This window comes from Staurois parvus, unplaced genomic scaffold (genome assembly GCF_062004578.1).
Source record: "Staurois parvus isolate SC_StPar_1 unplaced genomic scaffold, SC_StPar_1.0 ptg000091l, whole genome shotgun sequence".
Classification (NCBI taxonomy): Eukaryota; Metazoa; Chordata; class Amphibia; order Anura; family Ranidae; genus Staurois; species Staurois parvus.
The window spans coordinates 5032917-5052788 of record NW_028317887.1 but is presented as its reverse complement, the minus strand read 5'-3'; the positions used below and the strand labels follow the sequence as shown (position 1 = coordinate 5052788).

At 40.0% G+C, this 19872-nt stretch overlaps 1 protein-coding gene across 3 annotated transcripts in view; it reads right to left on the bottom strand.

The window, feature by feature from the left end:
• Window positions 1–1368: 1368 nt before the first annotated feature.
• The window catches only part of TBC1D2 (TBC1 domain family member 2), a 91463-nt gene continuing 72959 nt past the window's right edge, over window positions 1369–19872 (bottom strand). For 2 of the 3 annotated variants that reach the window (XM_089670584.1, XM_089670585.1), the window contains exons 11-14: window positions 18313–18433; window positions 13939–14124; window positions 9848–9969; window positions 1369–2978 (exon numbers count right to left, since the gene is read on the bottom strand). In XM_089670584.1, the coding sequence (XP_089526710.1) occupies window positions 2777–2978; window positions 9848–9969; window positions 13939–14124; window positions 18313–18433 (631 nt within the window). In that variant the 3' untranslated portion in view covers window positions 1369–2776. Of the gene's footprint in view, window positions 2979–6798; window positions 8328–9847; window positions 9970–13938; window positions 14125–18312; window positions 18434–19872 lie in introns of all 3 variants that reach the window. The other variant, XR_016311779.1, reaches the window with a different exon arrangement.

Genomic DNA, 19872 nt, shown 5'->3' with positions numbered 1-19872 from the left:
GGCAAAATATACTGTGGACAGATGAAACCAAGATTGAGTTGTTTGGGAAGAACACACAACACTATGTGTGGAGAAAAAAAGGCACAGCACACCAACATCAAACCTCATCCCCACTGTAAAACATGGCGGAGGGAGCATCATGGTTTGGGGCTGCTTTGCTGCCTCAGGGTCTGGACGGATTGTTGTCATTGATGGGAAAATGAATTCCAGAGTTTATCAAGACATTTTGCAGGAAAACGTACGACCATCTGTCCGCCAACTGAAGCTCCGCAGAGGATGGGTGATGCAACAGGACAATGACCCAAAGCATACAAGTAATTCAACAAAACAATGGCTGCAACAGCAGAGAATACGCCTTCTGGAGTGGCCCAGTCAGAGTCCTGACCTCAACCCGATTGAAATGCTGTGGCATGACCTTAAGAGAGCGATTCACACCAGACATCCCAAGAATATTGCTACACTGAAACAGTTTTGTGAAGAGGAGTGGTCCAAAATGACTCCAGATCATTGTGCCGGTCTGATCTGCAACTACAGGAAACGTTTGGTTGAGGTTATTGCTGCCAAAGGAGGGTCAACCAGTTATTAAGTCCAAAGGTTCACATACTTTTTCCTCCCTGCACTGTGAATGTTTACATGTTATGTGCAATTAAACCATGGCAACATCTAATGTTTGTGTAGTATTATGTTCAGCAGACTGTGTTCTTCTATTGTTGTGACTTAGATGACGTTCAGAGCACATTTTATGCCCAATTCATGCAAAACTCCACGTAATCCCAAAGGGTTCACATACTTTTTCTTGCAACTGTAGATACATATTGACTGTGTACAATTACTTTACAATGTTTTGTATTATCGCCACTAAATGGCCATGTGAAAACTTTATTCATCTTTACTCTTTATAGTGCATTCAGGAGCCATATGCCTCTTTTAAAACATTGCAATGATATGTTGGATTAGTTATGTTTGTGTTAGTTAGTGCTGTGTAAAAAAACAAAAAAAAACAAAAAAAAAAAAAAGTACTCTCCCCTGAGATTACCCCTAGTCTCCATGATTCAAATGCGGAGTGAATCACCTAGGAGCAAGGCAGTATGACAGGTGGTAGCACAAGTTCATTTAAGTAATGTCTCAGAAGGTTTGTGTTAAACAGTGAGTTAGTTGCCTACTTATCTTGAATCTTAATATCTTAAATCTGTATATAAAGCCTACCAGAACATTTTCAGGTTTCAAGCTCTGAGAGATTGCCACTTGCTAACTTATTTTGTAGTTAACATAGCCAAACTTGACATAGTTTCTTTGGGACAGATAGTCTTTTATTTCTAAGTCATATTTTATCGACTTTTATTTGTGCAAATAAGAAGAAAAAGAAAATTGACAAAATGTATTTTTTATTTGATCATTAAACATATTTAGCAAAAGGTACATTGCTGAAGCCTGCTAACAACTTTAAAGTGACCACTGGTATGCCCATGCCTTGCAGCAATCCTCCCATCATAGCCAAATGCTGGGCAGGCAAGATGTATCAGTAATGTTTTTCTTCTGTGCAAAGGTCCTTGCTTGAAAATAAAGTAGAAAATATATTCCAAAGAGATTCAGGGAATATCTGATTGTTTAGGGGATTACAAATACATTTCTTGTCCCCATTGGAGCAAAATCCAACACATTTGATTTATTTGTTCATTACTTTTTCTGTTGGATGAACTCAATCAACTTGTGGCCTTTTTTCAAGTCTAAGTATGCAACTATGTAACTATACAGATATTGGCAATCTAGGGTACAAAAAAACAGTCAAACTTCTCTCAACCATAGGCTTACAAGTGCTGTATTTAGAAGGATGAATTATATAGTATGTAATAAATATATGTATATTTGTATGAAGTTGGCATTTATTTGCAATTTTGATGGACATATCCTATTTCTAAAAAAATATTCCTGGCATGGCAATAGCACTTGGTCATGACAGTAAATTGGATATTACTCTATCATCATAAAGTCGAGCTATAAATCTAAAGCTCCAAAGCCTTGTACACATGGGCCAAAAATTGGCCAAAATTGTCCAGTTTGGCAGGAACTGGCCAATTTCCAGCCCATGTGTACAGCTGTCTGTATAGCCATGCTGGAAAACCAGCATTGGCAGCCAATGGCTGCAAGTGCTGATCAGTGCGTTTTGGCGGGGAGCAGTTGCCCTGTCAGAATACAAAGGCACAGTATCGCTGCACTAACATTGCTTGTGTTAGTATGGCGATCTCTCCTGCTGGGTTGAATGAGAAAAAAAAATCTAGTGTGTGCCTAGCTTTAATCTATTAGACACAAAAATCATTAAATTAACACTAAATCTAATTAATTGAATATCCTATTTATTTGTATCAACAGAAATCTACTAAAAAATATCAGCTCTGAGGAGTGCAGTCTATCATGGCTCACTGGATACCCAACCTTTTGAAATTTATAACAAACAAATGATAAAGCTCAAACATTATTCCAAATTTCATGGACAGAATGTAACAAGAGCATAATTTACAAAGGAACATACAATGGGATTTTTTTAAAATGTATATACAATACTTACAGTCTTAAAGTAAATATTGAAATATCTTTGAATGGCATACAGTATCCGGCATTGCAAAACACCAAGTATTGTAGTTTTGCTTACAGTAATTTGTACATAGTGGCTTGAAAACCTTTGGAGCCATATATTTTCATCAAATTTAATGGGATATGCATCAAACCGATATTTAATACTCGTTTAAAGCAACTAGAAGTTGTTCCTTATTAATGTTCAAGTATCATCTTCATCCTCACTAATTCCCAGGTCATTATCGCCACTTCCAAGCTCTTCCTTTTGCCTAAAATATTCCTGCTTAATCTTTTCGAGTTCAGCCAGGTCTGCCTTAAATTTCTCCAAATGCACAGCTCGGCGATTTCTTATATGCTTCATTGGGAAAGGGTTCATCTCATTGAAGGCAATGTTCATTAGTTTTCTGGAAAGAGAAAGGGTGAAAAGTAATACAATATATATGGGCATTTAAAGGACCATTTCTTTACGTTTTTGTGCATATAATTCATTTCTGTTTCATGGTGTTAAATCAGCATAGCCATCTCTGTCATCTCATTAAGTTTAGTGCAGCCTTTTTTAACCTTTTTACTCAAAAGGAACCCTTGCAATAATTTTCAAGTCTCAGGAAATGGAATGGGTTCTAATGGGAATGCCCATGGGAGGGTTGTATTGTAGTTTATTTTATTTTTCTTTTGGGCAGATTTTCTTGTAAAGTATTTTATTGTAAAGTACATTTTTTGTCTTTCAATAATTTTCAGTATCTCTAAATGTCACTGCAAAACAGAGACCCTACAATGATAGTCATAGGTAATAAAATGTATTGAAAGGCCAAAAAACATAATTTAAAATGACTATTTCCATTGCTGCATGTATGAGGTTTACATTTTCCTCTATATTACATAGCACATGTGCAGTATCTTATATACAGTCAGGTCCATAAATATTGGGACATCGACACAATCCTAACATTTTTGGCTCTATACACCACCACAATGGATTTGAAATGAAATGAACAAGATGTGCTTTAACTGCAGACTGTGAGCTTTAATTTGAGGGTATTTTCGTCCAAATCAGGAGAACGGTGTAGGAATTACAACAGTTTGCATATATGTGTCCCACTTGTTAAGGGACCAAAAGTAATGGGACAATTGGCTTCTCAGCTGTTCTATGGCCAGGTGTGTGTTATTCCCTCATTATCCCAATTACAATGAGCAGATAAAAGGTCCAGAGTTCATTTCAAGTGTGCTTTTTGCATTTGGAATCTGTTGCTGTCAACTCTCAAGATTAGATCCAAAGAGCTGTCACTATCAGTGAAGCAAGCCATCATTAGGCTGAAAAAACAAAACAAACCCATCAGAGAGATAGCAAAAACATTAGGCATGGCCAAAAAAACTGTTTGGAACATTCTCAAAAAGAAGGAACGCACCAGTGAGCTCAGCAACACCAAAAGACCCGGAAGACCACGGAAAACAACTGTGGTGGATGACTGAAGAATTCTTTCCCTGGTGAAGAAAACACCCTTCACTACAGTTGGCCAGATCAAGAACACTCTCCAGGAGGTAGGTATATGTGTGTCAAAGTCAACAATCAAGAGAAGACTTCACCAGACTGAATACAGAGGGTTCACCACAAGATGTAAACCATTGGTTAGCCTCAAAAACAGGAAGGCCAGATTAGAGTTTGCCAAACGACATCTAAAAAAGCCTTCACAGTTCTGGAACAACATCCTATGGACAGATGAGACCAAGATCAACTTGTACCAGAGTGATGGGAAGAGAAGAGTATGGAGAAGGAAAGGAACTGCTCATGATCCTAAGCATACCACCTCATCAGTGAAGCATGGTGGTGGTAGTGTTATGGTGTGGGCATGTATGGCTGCCAATGGAACTGGTTCTCTTGTATTTATTGATGATGTGACTGCTGACAAAAGTAGCAGGATGAATTCTGAAGTGTTTCGGGCAATATTTTCTGCTCATATTCAGCCAAATGCTTCAGAACTCATTGGACGCCGCTTCACAGTGCAGATGGACAATGACCCAAAGCATACTGCAAAAGCAAACAAAGAGTTTTTTAAGGGAAAGAAGTGGAATGTTATGCAATGGCCAAGTCAATCACCTGACCTGAATCCGATTGAGCATGCATTTCACTTGCTGAAGACAAAACTGAAGGGAAAATGCCCCAAGAACAAGCAGGAACTGAAGACAGTTGCAGTAGAGGCCTGGCAGAGCATCACCAGGGATAAAACCCAGCGTCTAGTGATGTCTATGCGTTCCAGACTTCAGGCTGTAATTGACTGCAAAGGATTTGCAATCAATCATAAATCAAACTTTCACTTTTTAATACTTATTTTTCTGTCCTATTACTTTTGGTCCCTTAACAAGTGGGAGGCACATATGCAAACTGTTGTAATTCCTACACCGTTCACCTGATTTGGATGTAAATACCCTCAAATTAAAGCTGACAGTCTGCAGTAAAAGCACATCCTGTTTGTTTCATTTCAAATCCATTGTGGTGGTGTATAGAGCCAACAATTTTAGAATTGTGTCTATGTCCCAACATTTATGGACCTGACTGTAATGTAGCATCCCTATTTTTCAGTGATATTAAGAAAGACATAGTTTTCCAGTAAAACATACTTTACTAGTAAACCTGCCCAAAGTACAAATAAAACAAATGTTACTTGAACTTTCCATCTTTACAGTGACCCCCCCCCACCACCACCTTGTAAAACAACCCATTCAGTTTAAAATAGAAATGAAAAGCAAAACACTTGTCTATAGATATAAAAAAAAAAAGGGGGATATTGTATTTATATTTTTTTTTATAAGTGATCACAATCTCATCATTGGAAGAGAGCAGACTGAGTTCCCAGCACAGACAGAGGACTGACCATGCTAATGTGGTCAGTTTTTAATAGGAAAGCAGAGGGACTGGAAGGAACACCAGGAATTTCACAGAGAGAACAGGATAATTGTTTATACAAGTGCATAGTACAGCAGGCACATATCAAGAATATGAAGAATTGGGTTTACATATTCTTTAAAGATTTGTAAACGATTTTCCAAACAATTTATTTTCTGAAAGCACAGGACCTGTACAATAGGTATGGTAATATGATGTTGTTGATTTGTACATCCAATAATACTTGCACAAATGTTTCATACATTTACAATTTCAATAAAAATGCACAAAAGCTATTATTAATGCTCGCGCCGACTTCCCAGCATCCAACCGCTCTCTCACCGCTATTCACCAGCCACTCTCCTCACTCCCCCCGCACACCTCCACTTTCCGTCCCGGGGAGCCGCCAGGCCAGGGTAAGAGGCAAGTCACCAGACTATCCACATGTCTCGGGGGGATCACAGGGGACCTAGGGAGGTCAGGACACGGAGCTCCGTCCGAGAGCTCCTACATTGAGCTCTCCTCCGCCGCCATACTCAGGCTCCGCCCACCGTCCTCAAAAATGGTGCATTCCTTCAAAAATGGTGCAAACCCAGACACATCCATCAGATTGTCAGACAGAGAAGCATGATTTATCACTCCAGAGAACACATCTCCACTGCTCTAGAGTCCAGTGGCGCATACTTTAAACCACTGCATCTGGTACTTTGCATTGCACTTGGTGATGTAAGCCCTGGATGCAGCTGCTTGGCCATGGAAACCCATTCCATGAAGGTCTTTATGCACTGTTGTGCTAATCTGAAAGCCACACTAAGTTTGGAGGTCTTTAGCTATTGACTTTAGCAGACAGTTGGAGACTTCTGGCACTATGCGCTTCAGTATGCGCTGACCCCGTTCTGTCAGTTTACATGGCCTACCACTTCAAGGCTGAGTTGCTGTTGTTCCCAGTTGCTTCCACTTTGTTATAATACAAACTGAAACAGTTGACCATGGAATATTTAGCAGCAGGGAAATTTCACGAATGGACTTATCACTGTACCACGCTTGAGTTCCTGAGAGCAACGCATTCTTTCATAAATGTTTGTAGAAGCAGTCTGCATGCCTAGGTGCTTGATTTTATACACCTGTGGCCATGGAGGCAATTGGAACACCTGAATCCAATGATTTGGAGGGGTGTCCCAATACTTTTGGCTATATAGTGAATAGCAAAAAGGTTCTAAATGATAAAACAATGTTAAGTGGTTTTAAAGTCTAACAGATTTTGTTACATTAATGCATTATCTGCATTAATGTAAAAAAAACTCCAAACTGTTCCCCCTACCCCCCTTTCCCTAAGCACTTACCCGAGTCCTGTCTGCGATCCAATGCTGTCCCAGCTTCAGGTTTTCTTTCACTTCCTGGTCTCACAGAAGACAGTGAGAGCAGTGGGAGCCATAGACTTCTGCAGCTGTCAGTCAAATCCTGTAAGGAGGGAGCAGGGGGGTGCGGCTGAACCATGCTGTGTATGTCTTAACATTAGTCAGGCATGCCACATAAAAAGCAATGTTTCCTAACTTGCATTGGGTTCCTGCATAAGGCAAATTTGCCTCAATATTACCTGATAAAGGGACCCTGCATAGCCTCTGAAATATTGTTTTGGGTTTTTTTTACGTGACAAGCCTAACTAATGCTAATACAGTCGGTATTACTTCAAGAGGATTACGATGGGCTGACAATATATTTCTTACGGGATAATCTATGCAGTCCCTGGCTCAAATTGTTCACGGAAGCACAGTCTACCTCCTTGTCTCTGAAACATGCCCTTCCCTGCCTAATTCTTCCCTGCACATTATTCCTTGTCCATTACATGCAGATCTTGCTAGTAAGTTCATGTCCAGCATGATCGTTTTAACGTCCCTGCCACCCTTCCAACTTTTCTGTGAAATAAGAGTTCTATTACTTATCAGGCAATAGCTCAATTTTTTTTTCTGCAGGTTAGAATAAAGTGGATTGTCACAGAAGAATAATGCAAGACATATTACTGGTAGGAATAATCTTGAAATTCAATCCAAGAATGGATTAAAAAAAAAAAAGAAGGAAACTTGCCACTGGCTTATCAATTACAGACTGGATTTGGAAGGCATGTGCCCCGCAGGTCAGCCTCGGCTGTTACTGGTGGTTCAGTGGCTTTTCCTGTCCCCAGTGAGACCTCTGATCACCCAGAAAACAGCACACTGATCCTCACACATCTCTATTTTCTCACAGTGACAAGAACTGCTGGAGTAGTGACAGATACCAGTACTGAGGACTGGTCACTGGATCATCACACCACTCTCTGCTCTCCTTTTCTGCCAAAGCAACCAAAGAAAAGGGTCAGAACAGGGGTGTATTTACCACAAGGCAAACAAGGCATTTGTCTAGGGTGGCATTTTTCAGGGGGGCAGCACACCCCAGGAAGAAGGGACATATGCGGCATGGGGACCAGGTGGGATCCAAAAGAGGCTGCAAGTTGCTTGATGGTGTTCGCAAAGCCCGGCTCTCATTCCCGGGGACGTCCGGAGCTATGAAGGGGAGTGTCTTTCTCTCCGTTACCGGGAGGGGGTGTTGGTCGGTGTCAGGCTATCTCCGCTGGGGGGGGGGGGGGCATCTGATTTTTGTGTTGCCTAGGGCAGCAAAAAACGTAAAGACACCACTGGGTCAGAACATCTGTCAAGTTTTATTGGCGCCAGTGACTCTATTGGGTACATTCACTTGCTATTCCACTAGGGCCTCATGCATTGTCACAGGTACCCAAAACACTCCAGCGCTCAAACATTAGCATATTTGAAGGTGTCACACTTGGTAATGCTTCGCATGACGCAGCACTTCTTAGGCAGGGAAATCTTGAAAGTAGCTGTAAAAACACACAGGGGGACACAAACACCTAGTGCATTACCACCACCACTTTTTATTATCAAAATCAAAAACACACTCTCAAACATAAAACGGAGCAATCATATCAAATAACTCCAGCCATGGGACAATGCCATCTGACCATATATGTCCAAGTTGGTAAGCTGACAGGTTTCACGGCACATGTCCCCTTCCTCAGAGCTGAAGGCCTCATGCACACTGGTCATTTATCCCTGGTGTATGAGGCTCTAGAATGTAGGTATGGGTGGAAGGCCTAGGCACCCCATCCAGTCCAGCAGCTAGTAAAAGTCTATGTGAGGTTGACAACTGCTGTGGCTGGATTGTGAACCAATCAGTACTTATATTTAGGGCACTATGCACCTAAGGTCAAATGCCCAGAATTCAGCCCCCTAAATGTGAGAGGCTAATGCAGTACTTATGTTTAAGGCATTATGGGCACAGGGTCAAATGCCCAGAACCCAGATACGTAAATTTCAGAGCCTAATGCACCAAGGCTAACCTCCCAGTGTGCATGTGGATATACTGAAGCCATCTGCGACAGAAAGTGATTCAAAATAAAGCAGGGTTCAATTTTTTATTAAAGCAGAACTATGGGTAAAAAATAATTTTACACTTGTAGTGAGTTTCCCTTCCTACTGCAAGGATTAACTGCTCGTTTTGCCTAGGGGATGATGAACAGGGAGACATACCTACTTTATTTCTTGCTTCCTTGGCATCTGGAGATTTCTTCCACTGTAAGGTGACCTGAAATGCAGGCAGACCCTCAGCATCCTTACAATGTAAGAATGCTGGTACAATGCAATAAAGCCATACAATTCGTACAATGCAGGATTGTTGGTACTGCATTGTATGGGATGACATCAGAATGCTTCAACCCTTGGCCTCAGGGGACCAATCACGTGAATAGGGGCTAAGCTTGGACAGTGAAGAATAAGGTATATCACCTTATTTATCATCCCCTAGGTAAAATAAGCAGTTAACGCTTGCAATGGGGATGGGTCCACTGGAAGGGTAAATCATTTTTGTCTTGGAGTTCATCTTTAATACTGACACTGTATATGTTGGGCAAACCTCCTAAAACATGTGTTTGCCTTAAAAATATCATGTATACTTTCTCGGCTATATACTCATAAATCTAAAAAAGACCAGCATTAGTCATCAAGCAAGTTACATTGATAATCCTATTTGAGCACCTCCCCACAAGCTTATTATTCAATTCTTCAGACTGCCTTAAAGAAAACATAGAAAACATAAAGAAATTGCATAATAACTGTTGTTTTTAGGGCAACTTAAATGGGTGTGTGTAATGCATTTGCCTTTAAGAACATATTTATTACTAAGTGTTAAACTAGTACAATATTTGTTTCATACCCCTCTGACGAGTCCAGATCAATACCTTGTCAGTGCAGTACTTTCATACCCTATGTACTCCTTAAAACTCTGTGCAATACATTTTTGCTATATTAAATAACAAAATGATTGGTAAAGATTCTGAATTACCTGCCATCACAGATGGTCTTTGTGAAAAATGAAAGGTATTGGTAGATTTCCATTTCATCATTCAGCTTTAGGATCTCTTCCTCATTATATTTAAATATTGCAAGTGCATAACGAAAGATTACCTGTCAAAGTGTTAGAGAGAAGTATAAAATAACAGCTGACAACTGTCAAATCGTAAGATGCAACATGTGTGATGCTTAACATTTTGATACAACCCTTTACCAAATAATGTTATTTAAAATACAACTAAAGGATCCTGTATGACAGTATAAACAAGTCCCAATCAATGTATTATGTAATGCACAAGCCTCATATAGTAAACAAAAACTTCCTTTATTCCCCATGAGTCAGCCAATTCCTCCTTCATTTGCGTTTCCCATGCTCCCCCTCCCAGACACTGCAGCTCACAGTGGGAGGGTTGCAGCAACAGTTAAGGCTCGTTCACACTTGACTTTATTTCTAGCTCTTACCAAAAGCCCCTATAGCACTGGACAAGCGTTAGACAGGCGTTTGTGAAGCGTTGTTAATGCTCCGCAAACGCTCCAAAAACGCCCTATGTGCGGTTTTGCGGCGGTTGGTAGGCATTTGCCAAGCGTTAAAACCACACCACAAATGCCTATAATGAAGTTTAAATGGTATTAACACTCCGCAAATGCCTTGCAACCTCACCGCAAACGCTGGCCAGGAGTTTGCGGAGCGGCACCATAGACTTGAATGGGAGGCTTCAACTCTTCCTGACTCAACCAGAGGCGTCGGTTTTAAACGCTTCCCAAACGCCTGTCTGACGCCTGCTGACAGAGCTAGTGTGAACGTAGCCTTAGTGCTGCCAATCCAGATAGCAGTGGGCATGACTAGATGTGGCCAGGAGCTGATTGACAATCTATAGGCATTTGAATCAGAACTCCTAAGAAATATCTAAAAAAAAAAAAAAAAAAGTATGAATATTTAAAAAAAAAAAAAAGTAGGCATGCTGTACAAATGTGAACACATAAGAAACATATACTGTAGTGATACTGTAGTGGTTTTTTTTCAAATTTGACTGCAAAAGTAGCAATGTTCTTTAAAGTGCTGCTAAACACAGACTGTTTAATATACGGTACTGTATATTTATTTATTTATTTATTTTAGGTACTTATATAGCGCCGTCAATTTACGTAGCGCTTTACATATATATTGTACATTCACATCAGTCCCTAACCCTCAAGGGGTGTACAATCTAAGGTCCCTAACTTACATTCATACATACACATACTAGGTCCAATTTAGACAGGAGCCAATTCACCTACCAGCATGTCTTTGGACTGTGGGAGGAAACCGGAGTACCCGGAGAAAATCCACGCAGACACAGGGAGAACATGCAAACTCTAGGCAGGTGGTGCCGTGGTTGGGATTCGAACCAGCGACCCTAGTACTGCCATGTGGAAGTGCTAACCATTTAGCCACTGTGCTGCCCCATTGTTCCTTCTACTTGCATATAAGGGTGATGCCCCTGTATTCGTTAAAATTCTAAGCACCTTTTCTCATAGCCAATATACAGCAGACACTGACTTTCCCCAGCTCTCTCTTCTTTAGGGAAACAATCAGCACGATAAGCTTCTATTTAGTTAAAGTGTTACTAAACCCACATCATTAAAAACCATCAGAAAATACTTTAATACGTGCAGTTCATACTTAGTCACTATGGGATTCATTTTCTGTAGTCTGCACAAAATCCTGTCTCCCCCTTCTGTCCATGTCCCCACTGCAGTTGGGGATTTTGAAGAGCAGTGTTGGCAGCTAGTGCACATACTCAGTTTTCCGTGTATTTCTATCCTCAGCATTCTTTCCCTGATCAAAATCTGAGCAGCCCATGTGACTACAAAGTCACACATGTAGCCGTATACCCATTGGTTGATGCCAGCTCCTCCTCCATACCCACTAATTAAACACAATGGTGTTGAATATTACGTGTAGATTGATGGAGGTTTCACCTCCCTGTTATTCTAAGACACAGGCTGGAGGGAGTGATACAGTCTGTGACTGGCAGAAATCTTTCCACACCATGTTATTGGTAAAAAAAATAATAAAGATATTTGATTTCAAATATATATTTGGATGACAATTTAAATCAGTTTATTAATATTAATCGTTTATTTTTACTCTGTATCCTGAAGCCTGTTTTTTTATTTTGAACATGTGAGCAGTAGCAGAGAACTAGAAGCTCCTCCTTGCAGACTGGCTGGGAAAGAGCTGGGTCATGTGACAGCTGTATATCAATTAAGAAAAAAGGTATTTAGATTTTTTTTTATTAAAATTATTACAGTGCCATCGTCCACATACAGAAAGAGAAGGGATAATGTAAATTAAGCAGTGTGTTTAGTATTACTTTAACCACTTCCATTCTGTACACTTTTACCCCCTTCCTGTCCAGGACAATTTTCAGCTTTCAGTGCTATAACACTTTGAATTACAATTGCGCGGTCATGCAACACTGTACCCATATGAATTTTTTTAGCATTTTTTTTGAAACAGATAAAGCTTTATTTTGGTGGTATTTATTCACCACTGGGATTTTTATTTCTTTTGCTATGTAAATTAAAAGTCCAAAAAATTTTTAAAAAAGTGTTTTTCTTAAAAAAGTTTGCAAATAAATAGTATTTCATCATAAATCTTGGCCAAAATGTATTCCGTTATATTTTTAGTAAAAAAAAATAACCCAAATTAGTTTATAACCAAAAGTTATAATTTTAAAAAAAATGTTTACATTTTTTATTTTTTTATTTTTTTTATTTTTATTTTTTTTACATACTGTCACCCTAGCAGTACAGTGTCACCATGGCGACACTGTACTACTTGTGGGGGGTGATTAAGATTTTTTTTTTTTTAACACGGATTGCTTTTACACCCATAAAGGATGAAAAAGCAATCATTTCTCCTTCTCTCTAGCTGCATTCTTGCAGCCATTGAGAACTACTGAGTGAGCTGTGATTGGTCACAGCTTGTCACATGGCACAAGGCTGTTGTGAATAGCCTTGTACCATGTGACCTCTGTGATCGTTCACAGATTTCACACGTAGTAAGCAATGATGTCACAAGATGTGACATCTTGCTTCTCTGCATGTGATCACTGATTGGCCAATCAGTGATCACATGATCGGGACCTCGTACAGAGGTCCCCTCCAACGATCGGTGTTCCACTGTGTCCGGAGGACACAGCGGGCACTGGATCGCGGTGCTGCGCGCTCCCAGGGAGCGCGCACAAGCAATGTGCGGGGAGGCCGTTTATAAACGGTCACCCAACCCTGCACTGCCACCGTCCGGCCGTTTATATACAACGGCCGGATGGGAGGTGGTTAACAAACATTGTGATGATAGCTATGGGAAGGTTCTGACAGTCACAGACTGATCCATGCCCCTCCAACCTATGTCTATTGTGTTTATGTACTTAGAATTACAGGGAAGTAATGTCAGTCAAGATGGTATATCCCACCCCCATATTGTAGAGCTGTTTAGTGGGTGTGGAGGAGGAAGGAGAATATGGGCTGTCATTTATTCCTGTGTATACACCCACATGTATGACCCTATAGTCACATGGGCTGTTCAGGGAGGAAATGCTCAGTATAGAAACACACTGGAAACTGAGCACACTCACTAGTTGTGGTAATGGCTGCTCTGAAGAATCTCCAGCTGCAGTGGAGACACAGACAGGAGGGAAGGACAGAGAACAGCAGGATCAACCAGGTTTTTTTGCAGAATATAGAAGACAAATCCTATAGTAGGTGAGTGAGTATAATCACCATGCATTACAGCATTTATTCATAGTTTTTATTTCATGTCACTTTAAGTGTTTTCATCTTTCTTATGAAAACATTCAATGAAATATCAAATGTTCTTTATAAATACTATTTATTTCAAAAGCCTTTGGCACTATACCTTCTGAAATTGCACCACAGAAATGATTCTTCCTTTATTACCCAAATAACAAGCTGACCATGCACTTCTACACCACTTCATATTAATTTTGGTTATTATTATACAGGATTTATATAGTACCAACAGTTTGTGAAACGCTTTACAAAATGATTTTGGTTAGCTCTCTGAAGAATCCCTACCTTTGTTCCTTCATACAGGAAGGCATCCCACACTCTCAGAAGAATATCACTAACCAGGCTGTCAACAAACACTACCAGAAACCAGTTGTAAGTGATAAGAGAGAGGTCAATCTTGTATTGCTGAAAATGTGCAGTCAAACGAGGCAGTTTTTCCGAAAAGAAATCCTTGAATACTCTTTGATCCACCTGAGGACATAACAGATTTCCATGTCAACACTCTTAAAAGAACATCACTAACCAGGCTGTCAACAGACACTACCAGAAACAACTTGTAAGTGATAAGAGAGAGGTCAGTCTTGTATTTCTGAAAATGTGCTGTCAAACGTAGCAATAGTTTCTAAAATAAACCATTGAATACTCTTTGATGAAGAACATAACAGAGTTCAATGTTAATACTCATTTGAGTTATATACCAGTCTGATCATTTTGGTTCGATATTGCAGCTGCACGAAGCAAGCTCTTTTGTGTGAAGTGTTTTCAAATATTCTTAGCTTAGAGTGACAATAGACAGTAACAGTGCTTAAGCTGGTCCTACACTGATTGCAATTTGGCTGGTTTAGCACGAATCAGTGTGTGGTCATTCCAGTTTAACAGAAGACAATTGATTGTTTGAGTTCTGTAGGAGGTTTACGTTGAAAAGTCTTTTTTTTTTTTTTCATCAGTGGCTGCAGCCAATCAGCTGGATTTTCCATTTTCCCTGGAATCTTTTTATTTCATTTAACCATCTATCGACAATCTAAGACATAACTAATTTTCTGACATCTGAAAATCTTTCTTGCCCCTGAAAGGCACACAGAAAAATTCTTTCATATCCTAAAATCAAGTATGTCTTTGAGCACAGAAGACACTAGTGATAGCAGTTTTATCTTGTGGGAATATAAAATAAGTAGCAAAAAAACAAAACTGGTGGGTAGTTTTTTGGCTTAGGAGATCTGTCAGGAGTTTCTGGGAATATCTGTGGTGGTGTAGTGTATTTGTTAAAGTGGAAGTCCAGTCTAAATTTATCTAATCTTAAACCTGCTCCCACCCTCATTCTAAGTCTTATACATCTTTCCTCTACAGGCTAATTAGTATATCTAATCTAAGGGCTCTCTGGACTGGTCACATGATCAACACCCAGCACCGACTTCAGGGAAGAGGAGAGAGCAGTGACAACGGTTGCAATACCTGGGTGGTGAGGTCACTTATAGACTTACTATCTATTGTCAGCTTTCCTCTACAGCACAGGTGTCAAACTGGCAGCCCTCCAACTGTTGCCAAACTACAAGTCCCATGAGGCATTGCAAGATTGATAGTTACAAGCATGATTCCAAAAGGCAGAGGCATGATGGTACTTGTAGTGTCGCAACAGCTGGAAGGCCACCAGTTTGACACCCCTGCTCTACAGCAAGGGTGTCAAACTGGCAGGCCCTCCAGGTGTTGCAAAACTATAAGTCCCATCATGCCTCTGCCTTTGGGAGTCATGCTTGTATCTGTCAGCCTTGCAATGCCTCATGGGACTTGTAGTTTGGTAACAGCTGGAGGGCCGCCAATTTGACACCCCTGCTCTACAGGGTCTTGTTTCATCAATAAAGAGGATTAGCAAATAACTCAAATTGTTGCAAACTTCCTTATTTAGCCTCATATTGAACTTTTAATAATACATCTATTAATAGCCATTGAGTAACCAGTGTTGGTGTTGTAATCAAAGTTTTGTAAGAATTCTGTTGCAAACTTCCTTATTTAGACTCATATTTTACTTTAAACAATACATTTGTTTAAAACACAGAAATAAAGGGTACATCTTAATATGCAAATATCACTGTTATTTGCCTTTTTAAATCTACAAATAGCTGTACCATGCAATCGAGTGCATCCTTCACTGTCAAATAAAGTGAAAAGGTAAATTTCAATAGCGGTTAATCTTTTCCAGTATTCATACATTTACATTCTAATTCTTGTTAAAGCAATGCAAGCTCATACATTTAATTAAGATGTATGCAGCAGAATGTATAGAGGTGGGCAGGACTGTTAGGAGACATTGGCACATATACTCTGTGTAATTGACACAATCTTGTTTTTCTTTTCATATGATCTAGGGCTGCTGTTGTGAAGATGAGAAGTAGAGTGTATATGAATTACGTTGCAGCTGCAAGTAAATGTTTGTGAATGCTCTTCTGATTTTTGCATGAATGACACCTAAATCCAATGCATAACTAATAATGTAAATAATATTCAGCAAACAACACAACCTTAAAGTGTTACTAAACCCACAACAGTAATATTGGCCTGTATATGCAGTAAGGCATGCTTGTTATACTCACTGTGGAAGCAAAGGGGTTAATCCTCCGCATTGTGTAAAAAGGCCATTTGATCCTGACTGCTCTGTTCCTCCCCTTGTTCGTGTCCACCTCTTATCTCCTGATAAGACAGACTGAACCGTAGGCATTTTGCACATGCTCAGCTGGTGTGTACTGCTAGAGGTTTTTTTTTTGGGGGAGAGTGCATGTGATCAGCACAGGGCCAATCGGCACTAGTTAGAGGTCAGGGGTTTTGCATCCTCAGAGGAGAATGAAAACTCCTCCTACAAGCTTTAACCAGTGTTCAGCTGGACACTGCTAGAATTCACAAGACTGCTCTAACTTCTGATGAGAAAAGGTATTTAGCAGTTTATATTTACTATAATAATTGCACTTCCATGTTCTGTGTACTGTGCGAGATCAGATATAATGGATGCAGGGTCCTGGGTTAAATAACACTTTAAAGGCTAAGTTCACACGCTGAATACCTTTAGAGTTAAAGAGTATTTCGAATAGGTTGCAGAGGTATACAAGTGGTGTGAAGTGACACTCCTCAAACACCCTGTGGGCTCGTTCATACTAGTGGTCATCTCTAAAAAGCAATGCGGCAGCTGCCACCCCAGGGGGAGTAGTAAAAACACGGATCAACTGCAGAGTTTGCTACCCATCCCCTATTAGTGTATACAAGCCCTATGAGAGTTTTTTTTTCTTTTTTTAATTATTTTTTAAAATAGCAAAATGATCACTTCTGATGCTTTGTACCCATGCCTTAAATGCAAAGTAAATGTCATGCGTGCATTTACTGTGTGCTTCATTGGAAGTGAATAGAGGTGGTTTGCGAAATATCAACACCTGGCAAACCCTGCAAGCAATATTATTTTTGCCTCGCTGTCATGCTAGAGAACACTAATGCTCCTGTGTGTTGGGCTTCTCCATTCGCTACCCATTTTAGCAATTGTGAATGGCATTGAGAGGCGACCTAGAAGCAGTAAAAATATACAGGCATACCTCGGTTTACGAATTTAATGCGTTCTGCAGGACTTTTCGTATTGCGAAAAATTAGTAAACCGAAACGCGGTTCAGAAAAACAGGTCAGGTCAGAAAAACATAAAAAAAAAGTATTTTATCTGTTCAAAACTCTTTATAAAGTGCACTTTAAAGGCATAAATACTGTACAGGGACATGATTAAAAATGAATTCGTAAATGCATTGAAAACCAATTAATCCGTTCCGGAGGTCAAAAAAAGTCTTATCTGTTCAAAACTCTTTATAAAGTGCACTTTAAAAGTATAGTACTGTACAGGGACATGATCAAAAAAAATTGTGAATGCATTGAAAAACAATTAATCCGTTCATATTATGAAAAAAAATTGTAAACCGAGGCATTATTTTCAATGAATTTTCATTCGTAAACCGAAAATTACGTTAACCAAGGCGTTCGTAAACCGAGGTACACCTGTAGTCATATTGCACTTTGACTGCACTGTTGCACACTTCCTGTCTTTAGGAGTCTACACTCTTGATGGAGGTGCAACAGAGACACCTTTTGGGCAGTGGCATTGTCATTCTGTGGAGAGGGTAGTGTTAGATGCACTTGCAGATTGAATTTGACTTGACTAACAAATTATAGCCAATCAGTAAAGGCTTCACTTAATTGAATAAAAGTTGAGCATTGTAAGCACCCCTGTGTGTTAAATGGGGTTTCTCAACCCCTTAACTACTACTTTGTCTGTTAATTGAAGTTGTAAAATAATAGACTTACAGTTGCATGAATTGGAGACAGTCTGCAGGAGTGTGAAATAAAGTGTATCACCTTGTTCATCATCCTCTGAGCAAAATGAGCATTTAGCCCTTGCAGTGGGAAGGGACACCACCCTGTATTCAGTTAACAGTGGATAATATTTGCTTCTAGCTTCAACGGCCTGCTAGGTCACTCACTGGTTCTTCCTAGGTGCCAGTCTTTGGCCATCTTAATTGGCTGGCATGGGATGATGTAACTCATGCTCATGTGCAGGCGTTTGATCAAGAAGCAAATGGTCTGTGTCAACCTCTTTCTTGTACTTTCTGCTATAAGCTTTTAAAAAAATGATCTTACCTGTGATCCTGTTAGGTTATTACTATAGTACTCTGGTGGCATTATGTTCTCAACAATATCAACTAGACAATAAAATGCACTCTCCTCATCCTCCAAAACCAAAAGTGCTATGGCAGCTAACCTGCAAGAAAATGAATGCCATGGTTATTTTCACTAGTTTTGTGCTTTTTTTTTCCCCCCCCAGTGTACAGGTTCTGGCAAGTCCCCCATTATCCATTCTCGACTAGGCGAAAAATACATGCAGTGCTCCCTGTGCCTCCTGGGATTTGCACATCACATATCCCAGAAGGCATAGGCTTCCATTAATAAAATGAGGAGGAGGGGCAAACCTAGCGGAGCATCATCAAGAGGCGGCTACCTGAACCCAGAAAGGATGGCCACCTGCTGATGATGTCACAGAAGAAAATGGAAGCACGGAACCTGAGCGGTGGCAGCAGTGAAGTGGATCTCAGCAGGATAACTAGATCCACTGGGTGGGTGAGTATCTGAATTAAGGACAACCCAGCATCAGGGAAACCGATTTTAAAAAGTTCCTCTTTATTGTTGGCATGTTTTGTCTAAAGTGGAACTCTAGTCATTAGTATATACTGTACATATTGTGGTAAAATGTAATGGGGAATGGTAAGAAACTCTGTTAAATGTTTTTGTTCTCTGGACCCCCTATGTGCTCCCCAGGACAGTACATGGCAGAATTGGGGGACACAGAACAATAAGACCATTTTTTCAACAGGGCGAGAGGGTTACAATCTCTGTCTTGTTTTTATTATTTCCTCATTGGGGAGATTCCTCTCACAACCATTCCTGGAAATGAAGACACAGACTGTGGCCCTAACACTTCAAAATTTTATCCAAAAACAGTTTTTGCTTTGAGTTTCACTTTACAGTCTAAATGCATCTAAATCTGGGACTTTAGGACTCTAAGATCTAGGATTTCATTATACAGAAAATGAATAAGGGCCTATTGCTTAACTCTCTAAAAATGTTAGTTTTCTGTCTGTCTTACTAATCAACTGACTTCAGTAAATCCAAAGGCCTTGACCATAGACAAGCAGTCAATGTTAGGACTTCTGACTTCTCTCCATCTTCAGCTCCAATGGTTTCTCAACTGTAAAAATAAAGTGCCTTCATGATTCCAGTGAAGGCATGATTTTGCTACCTTTAGGGTATTTTCACACCAATCACTGCATTACAGTGCAGCAGTTGGTGTGAGGGTGCAAGATCAGCACAATGATGATGCGCCAATCATGGCACATAACACTGTTCTCTTGCTTTGTTCTTTAAATTAATGTTATTGAAATGTCACACAGACATCTCAAAGTGCAACTGCTGGCCACGAAGTGCATGGCAGTTGATTGCCTTGCACTGTGCTGCATGGAAAAAAGTACGCAGTACTTTTTTCATCCCACACAGCACAGTGGTGTCAACCAGGCAGATAGGGAGATGTGACATAAATGTACAGATTTGAGTAGATAAGATGTGACCTGTAGAAAATATGACAATGTAATCCTAAATGTAGTTTCAGTCCTGGTCATTAAAGAAATAAGGTATTCATAGACAGAT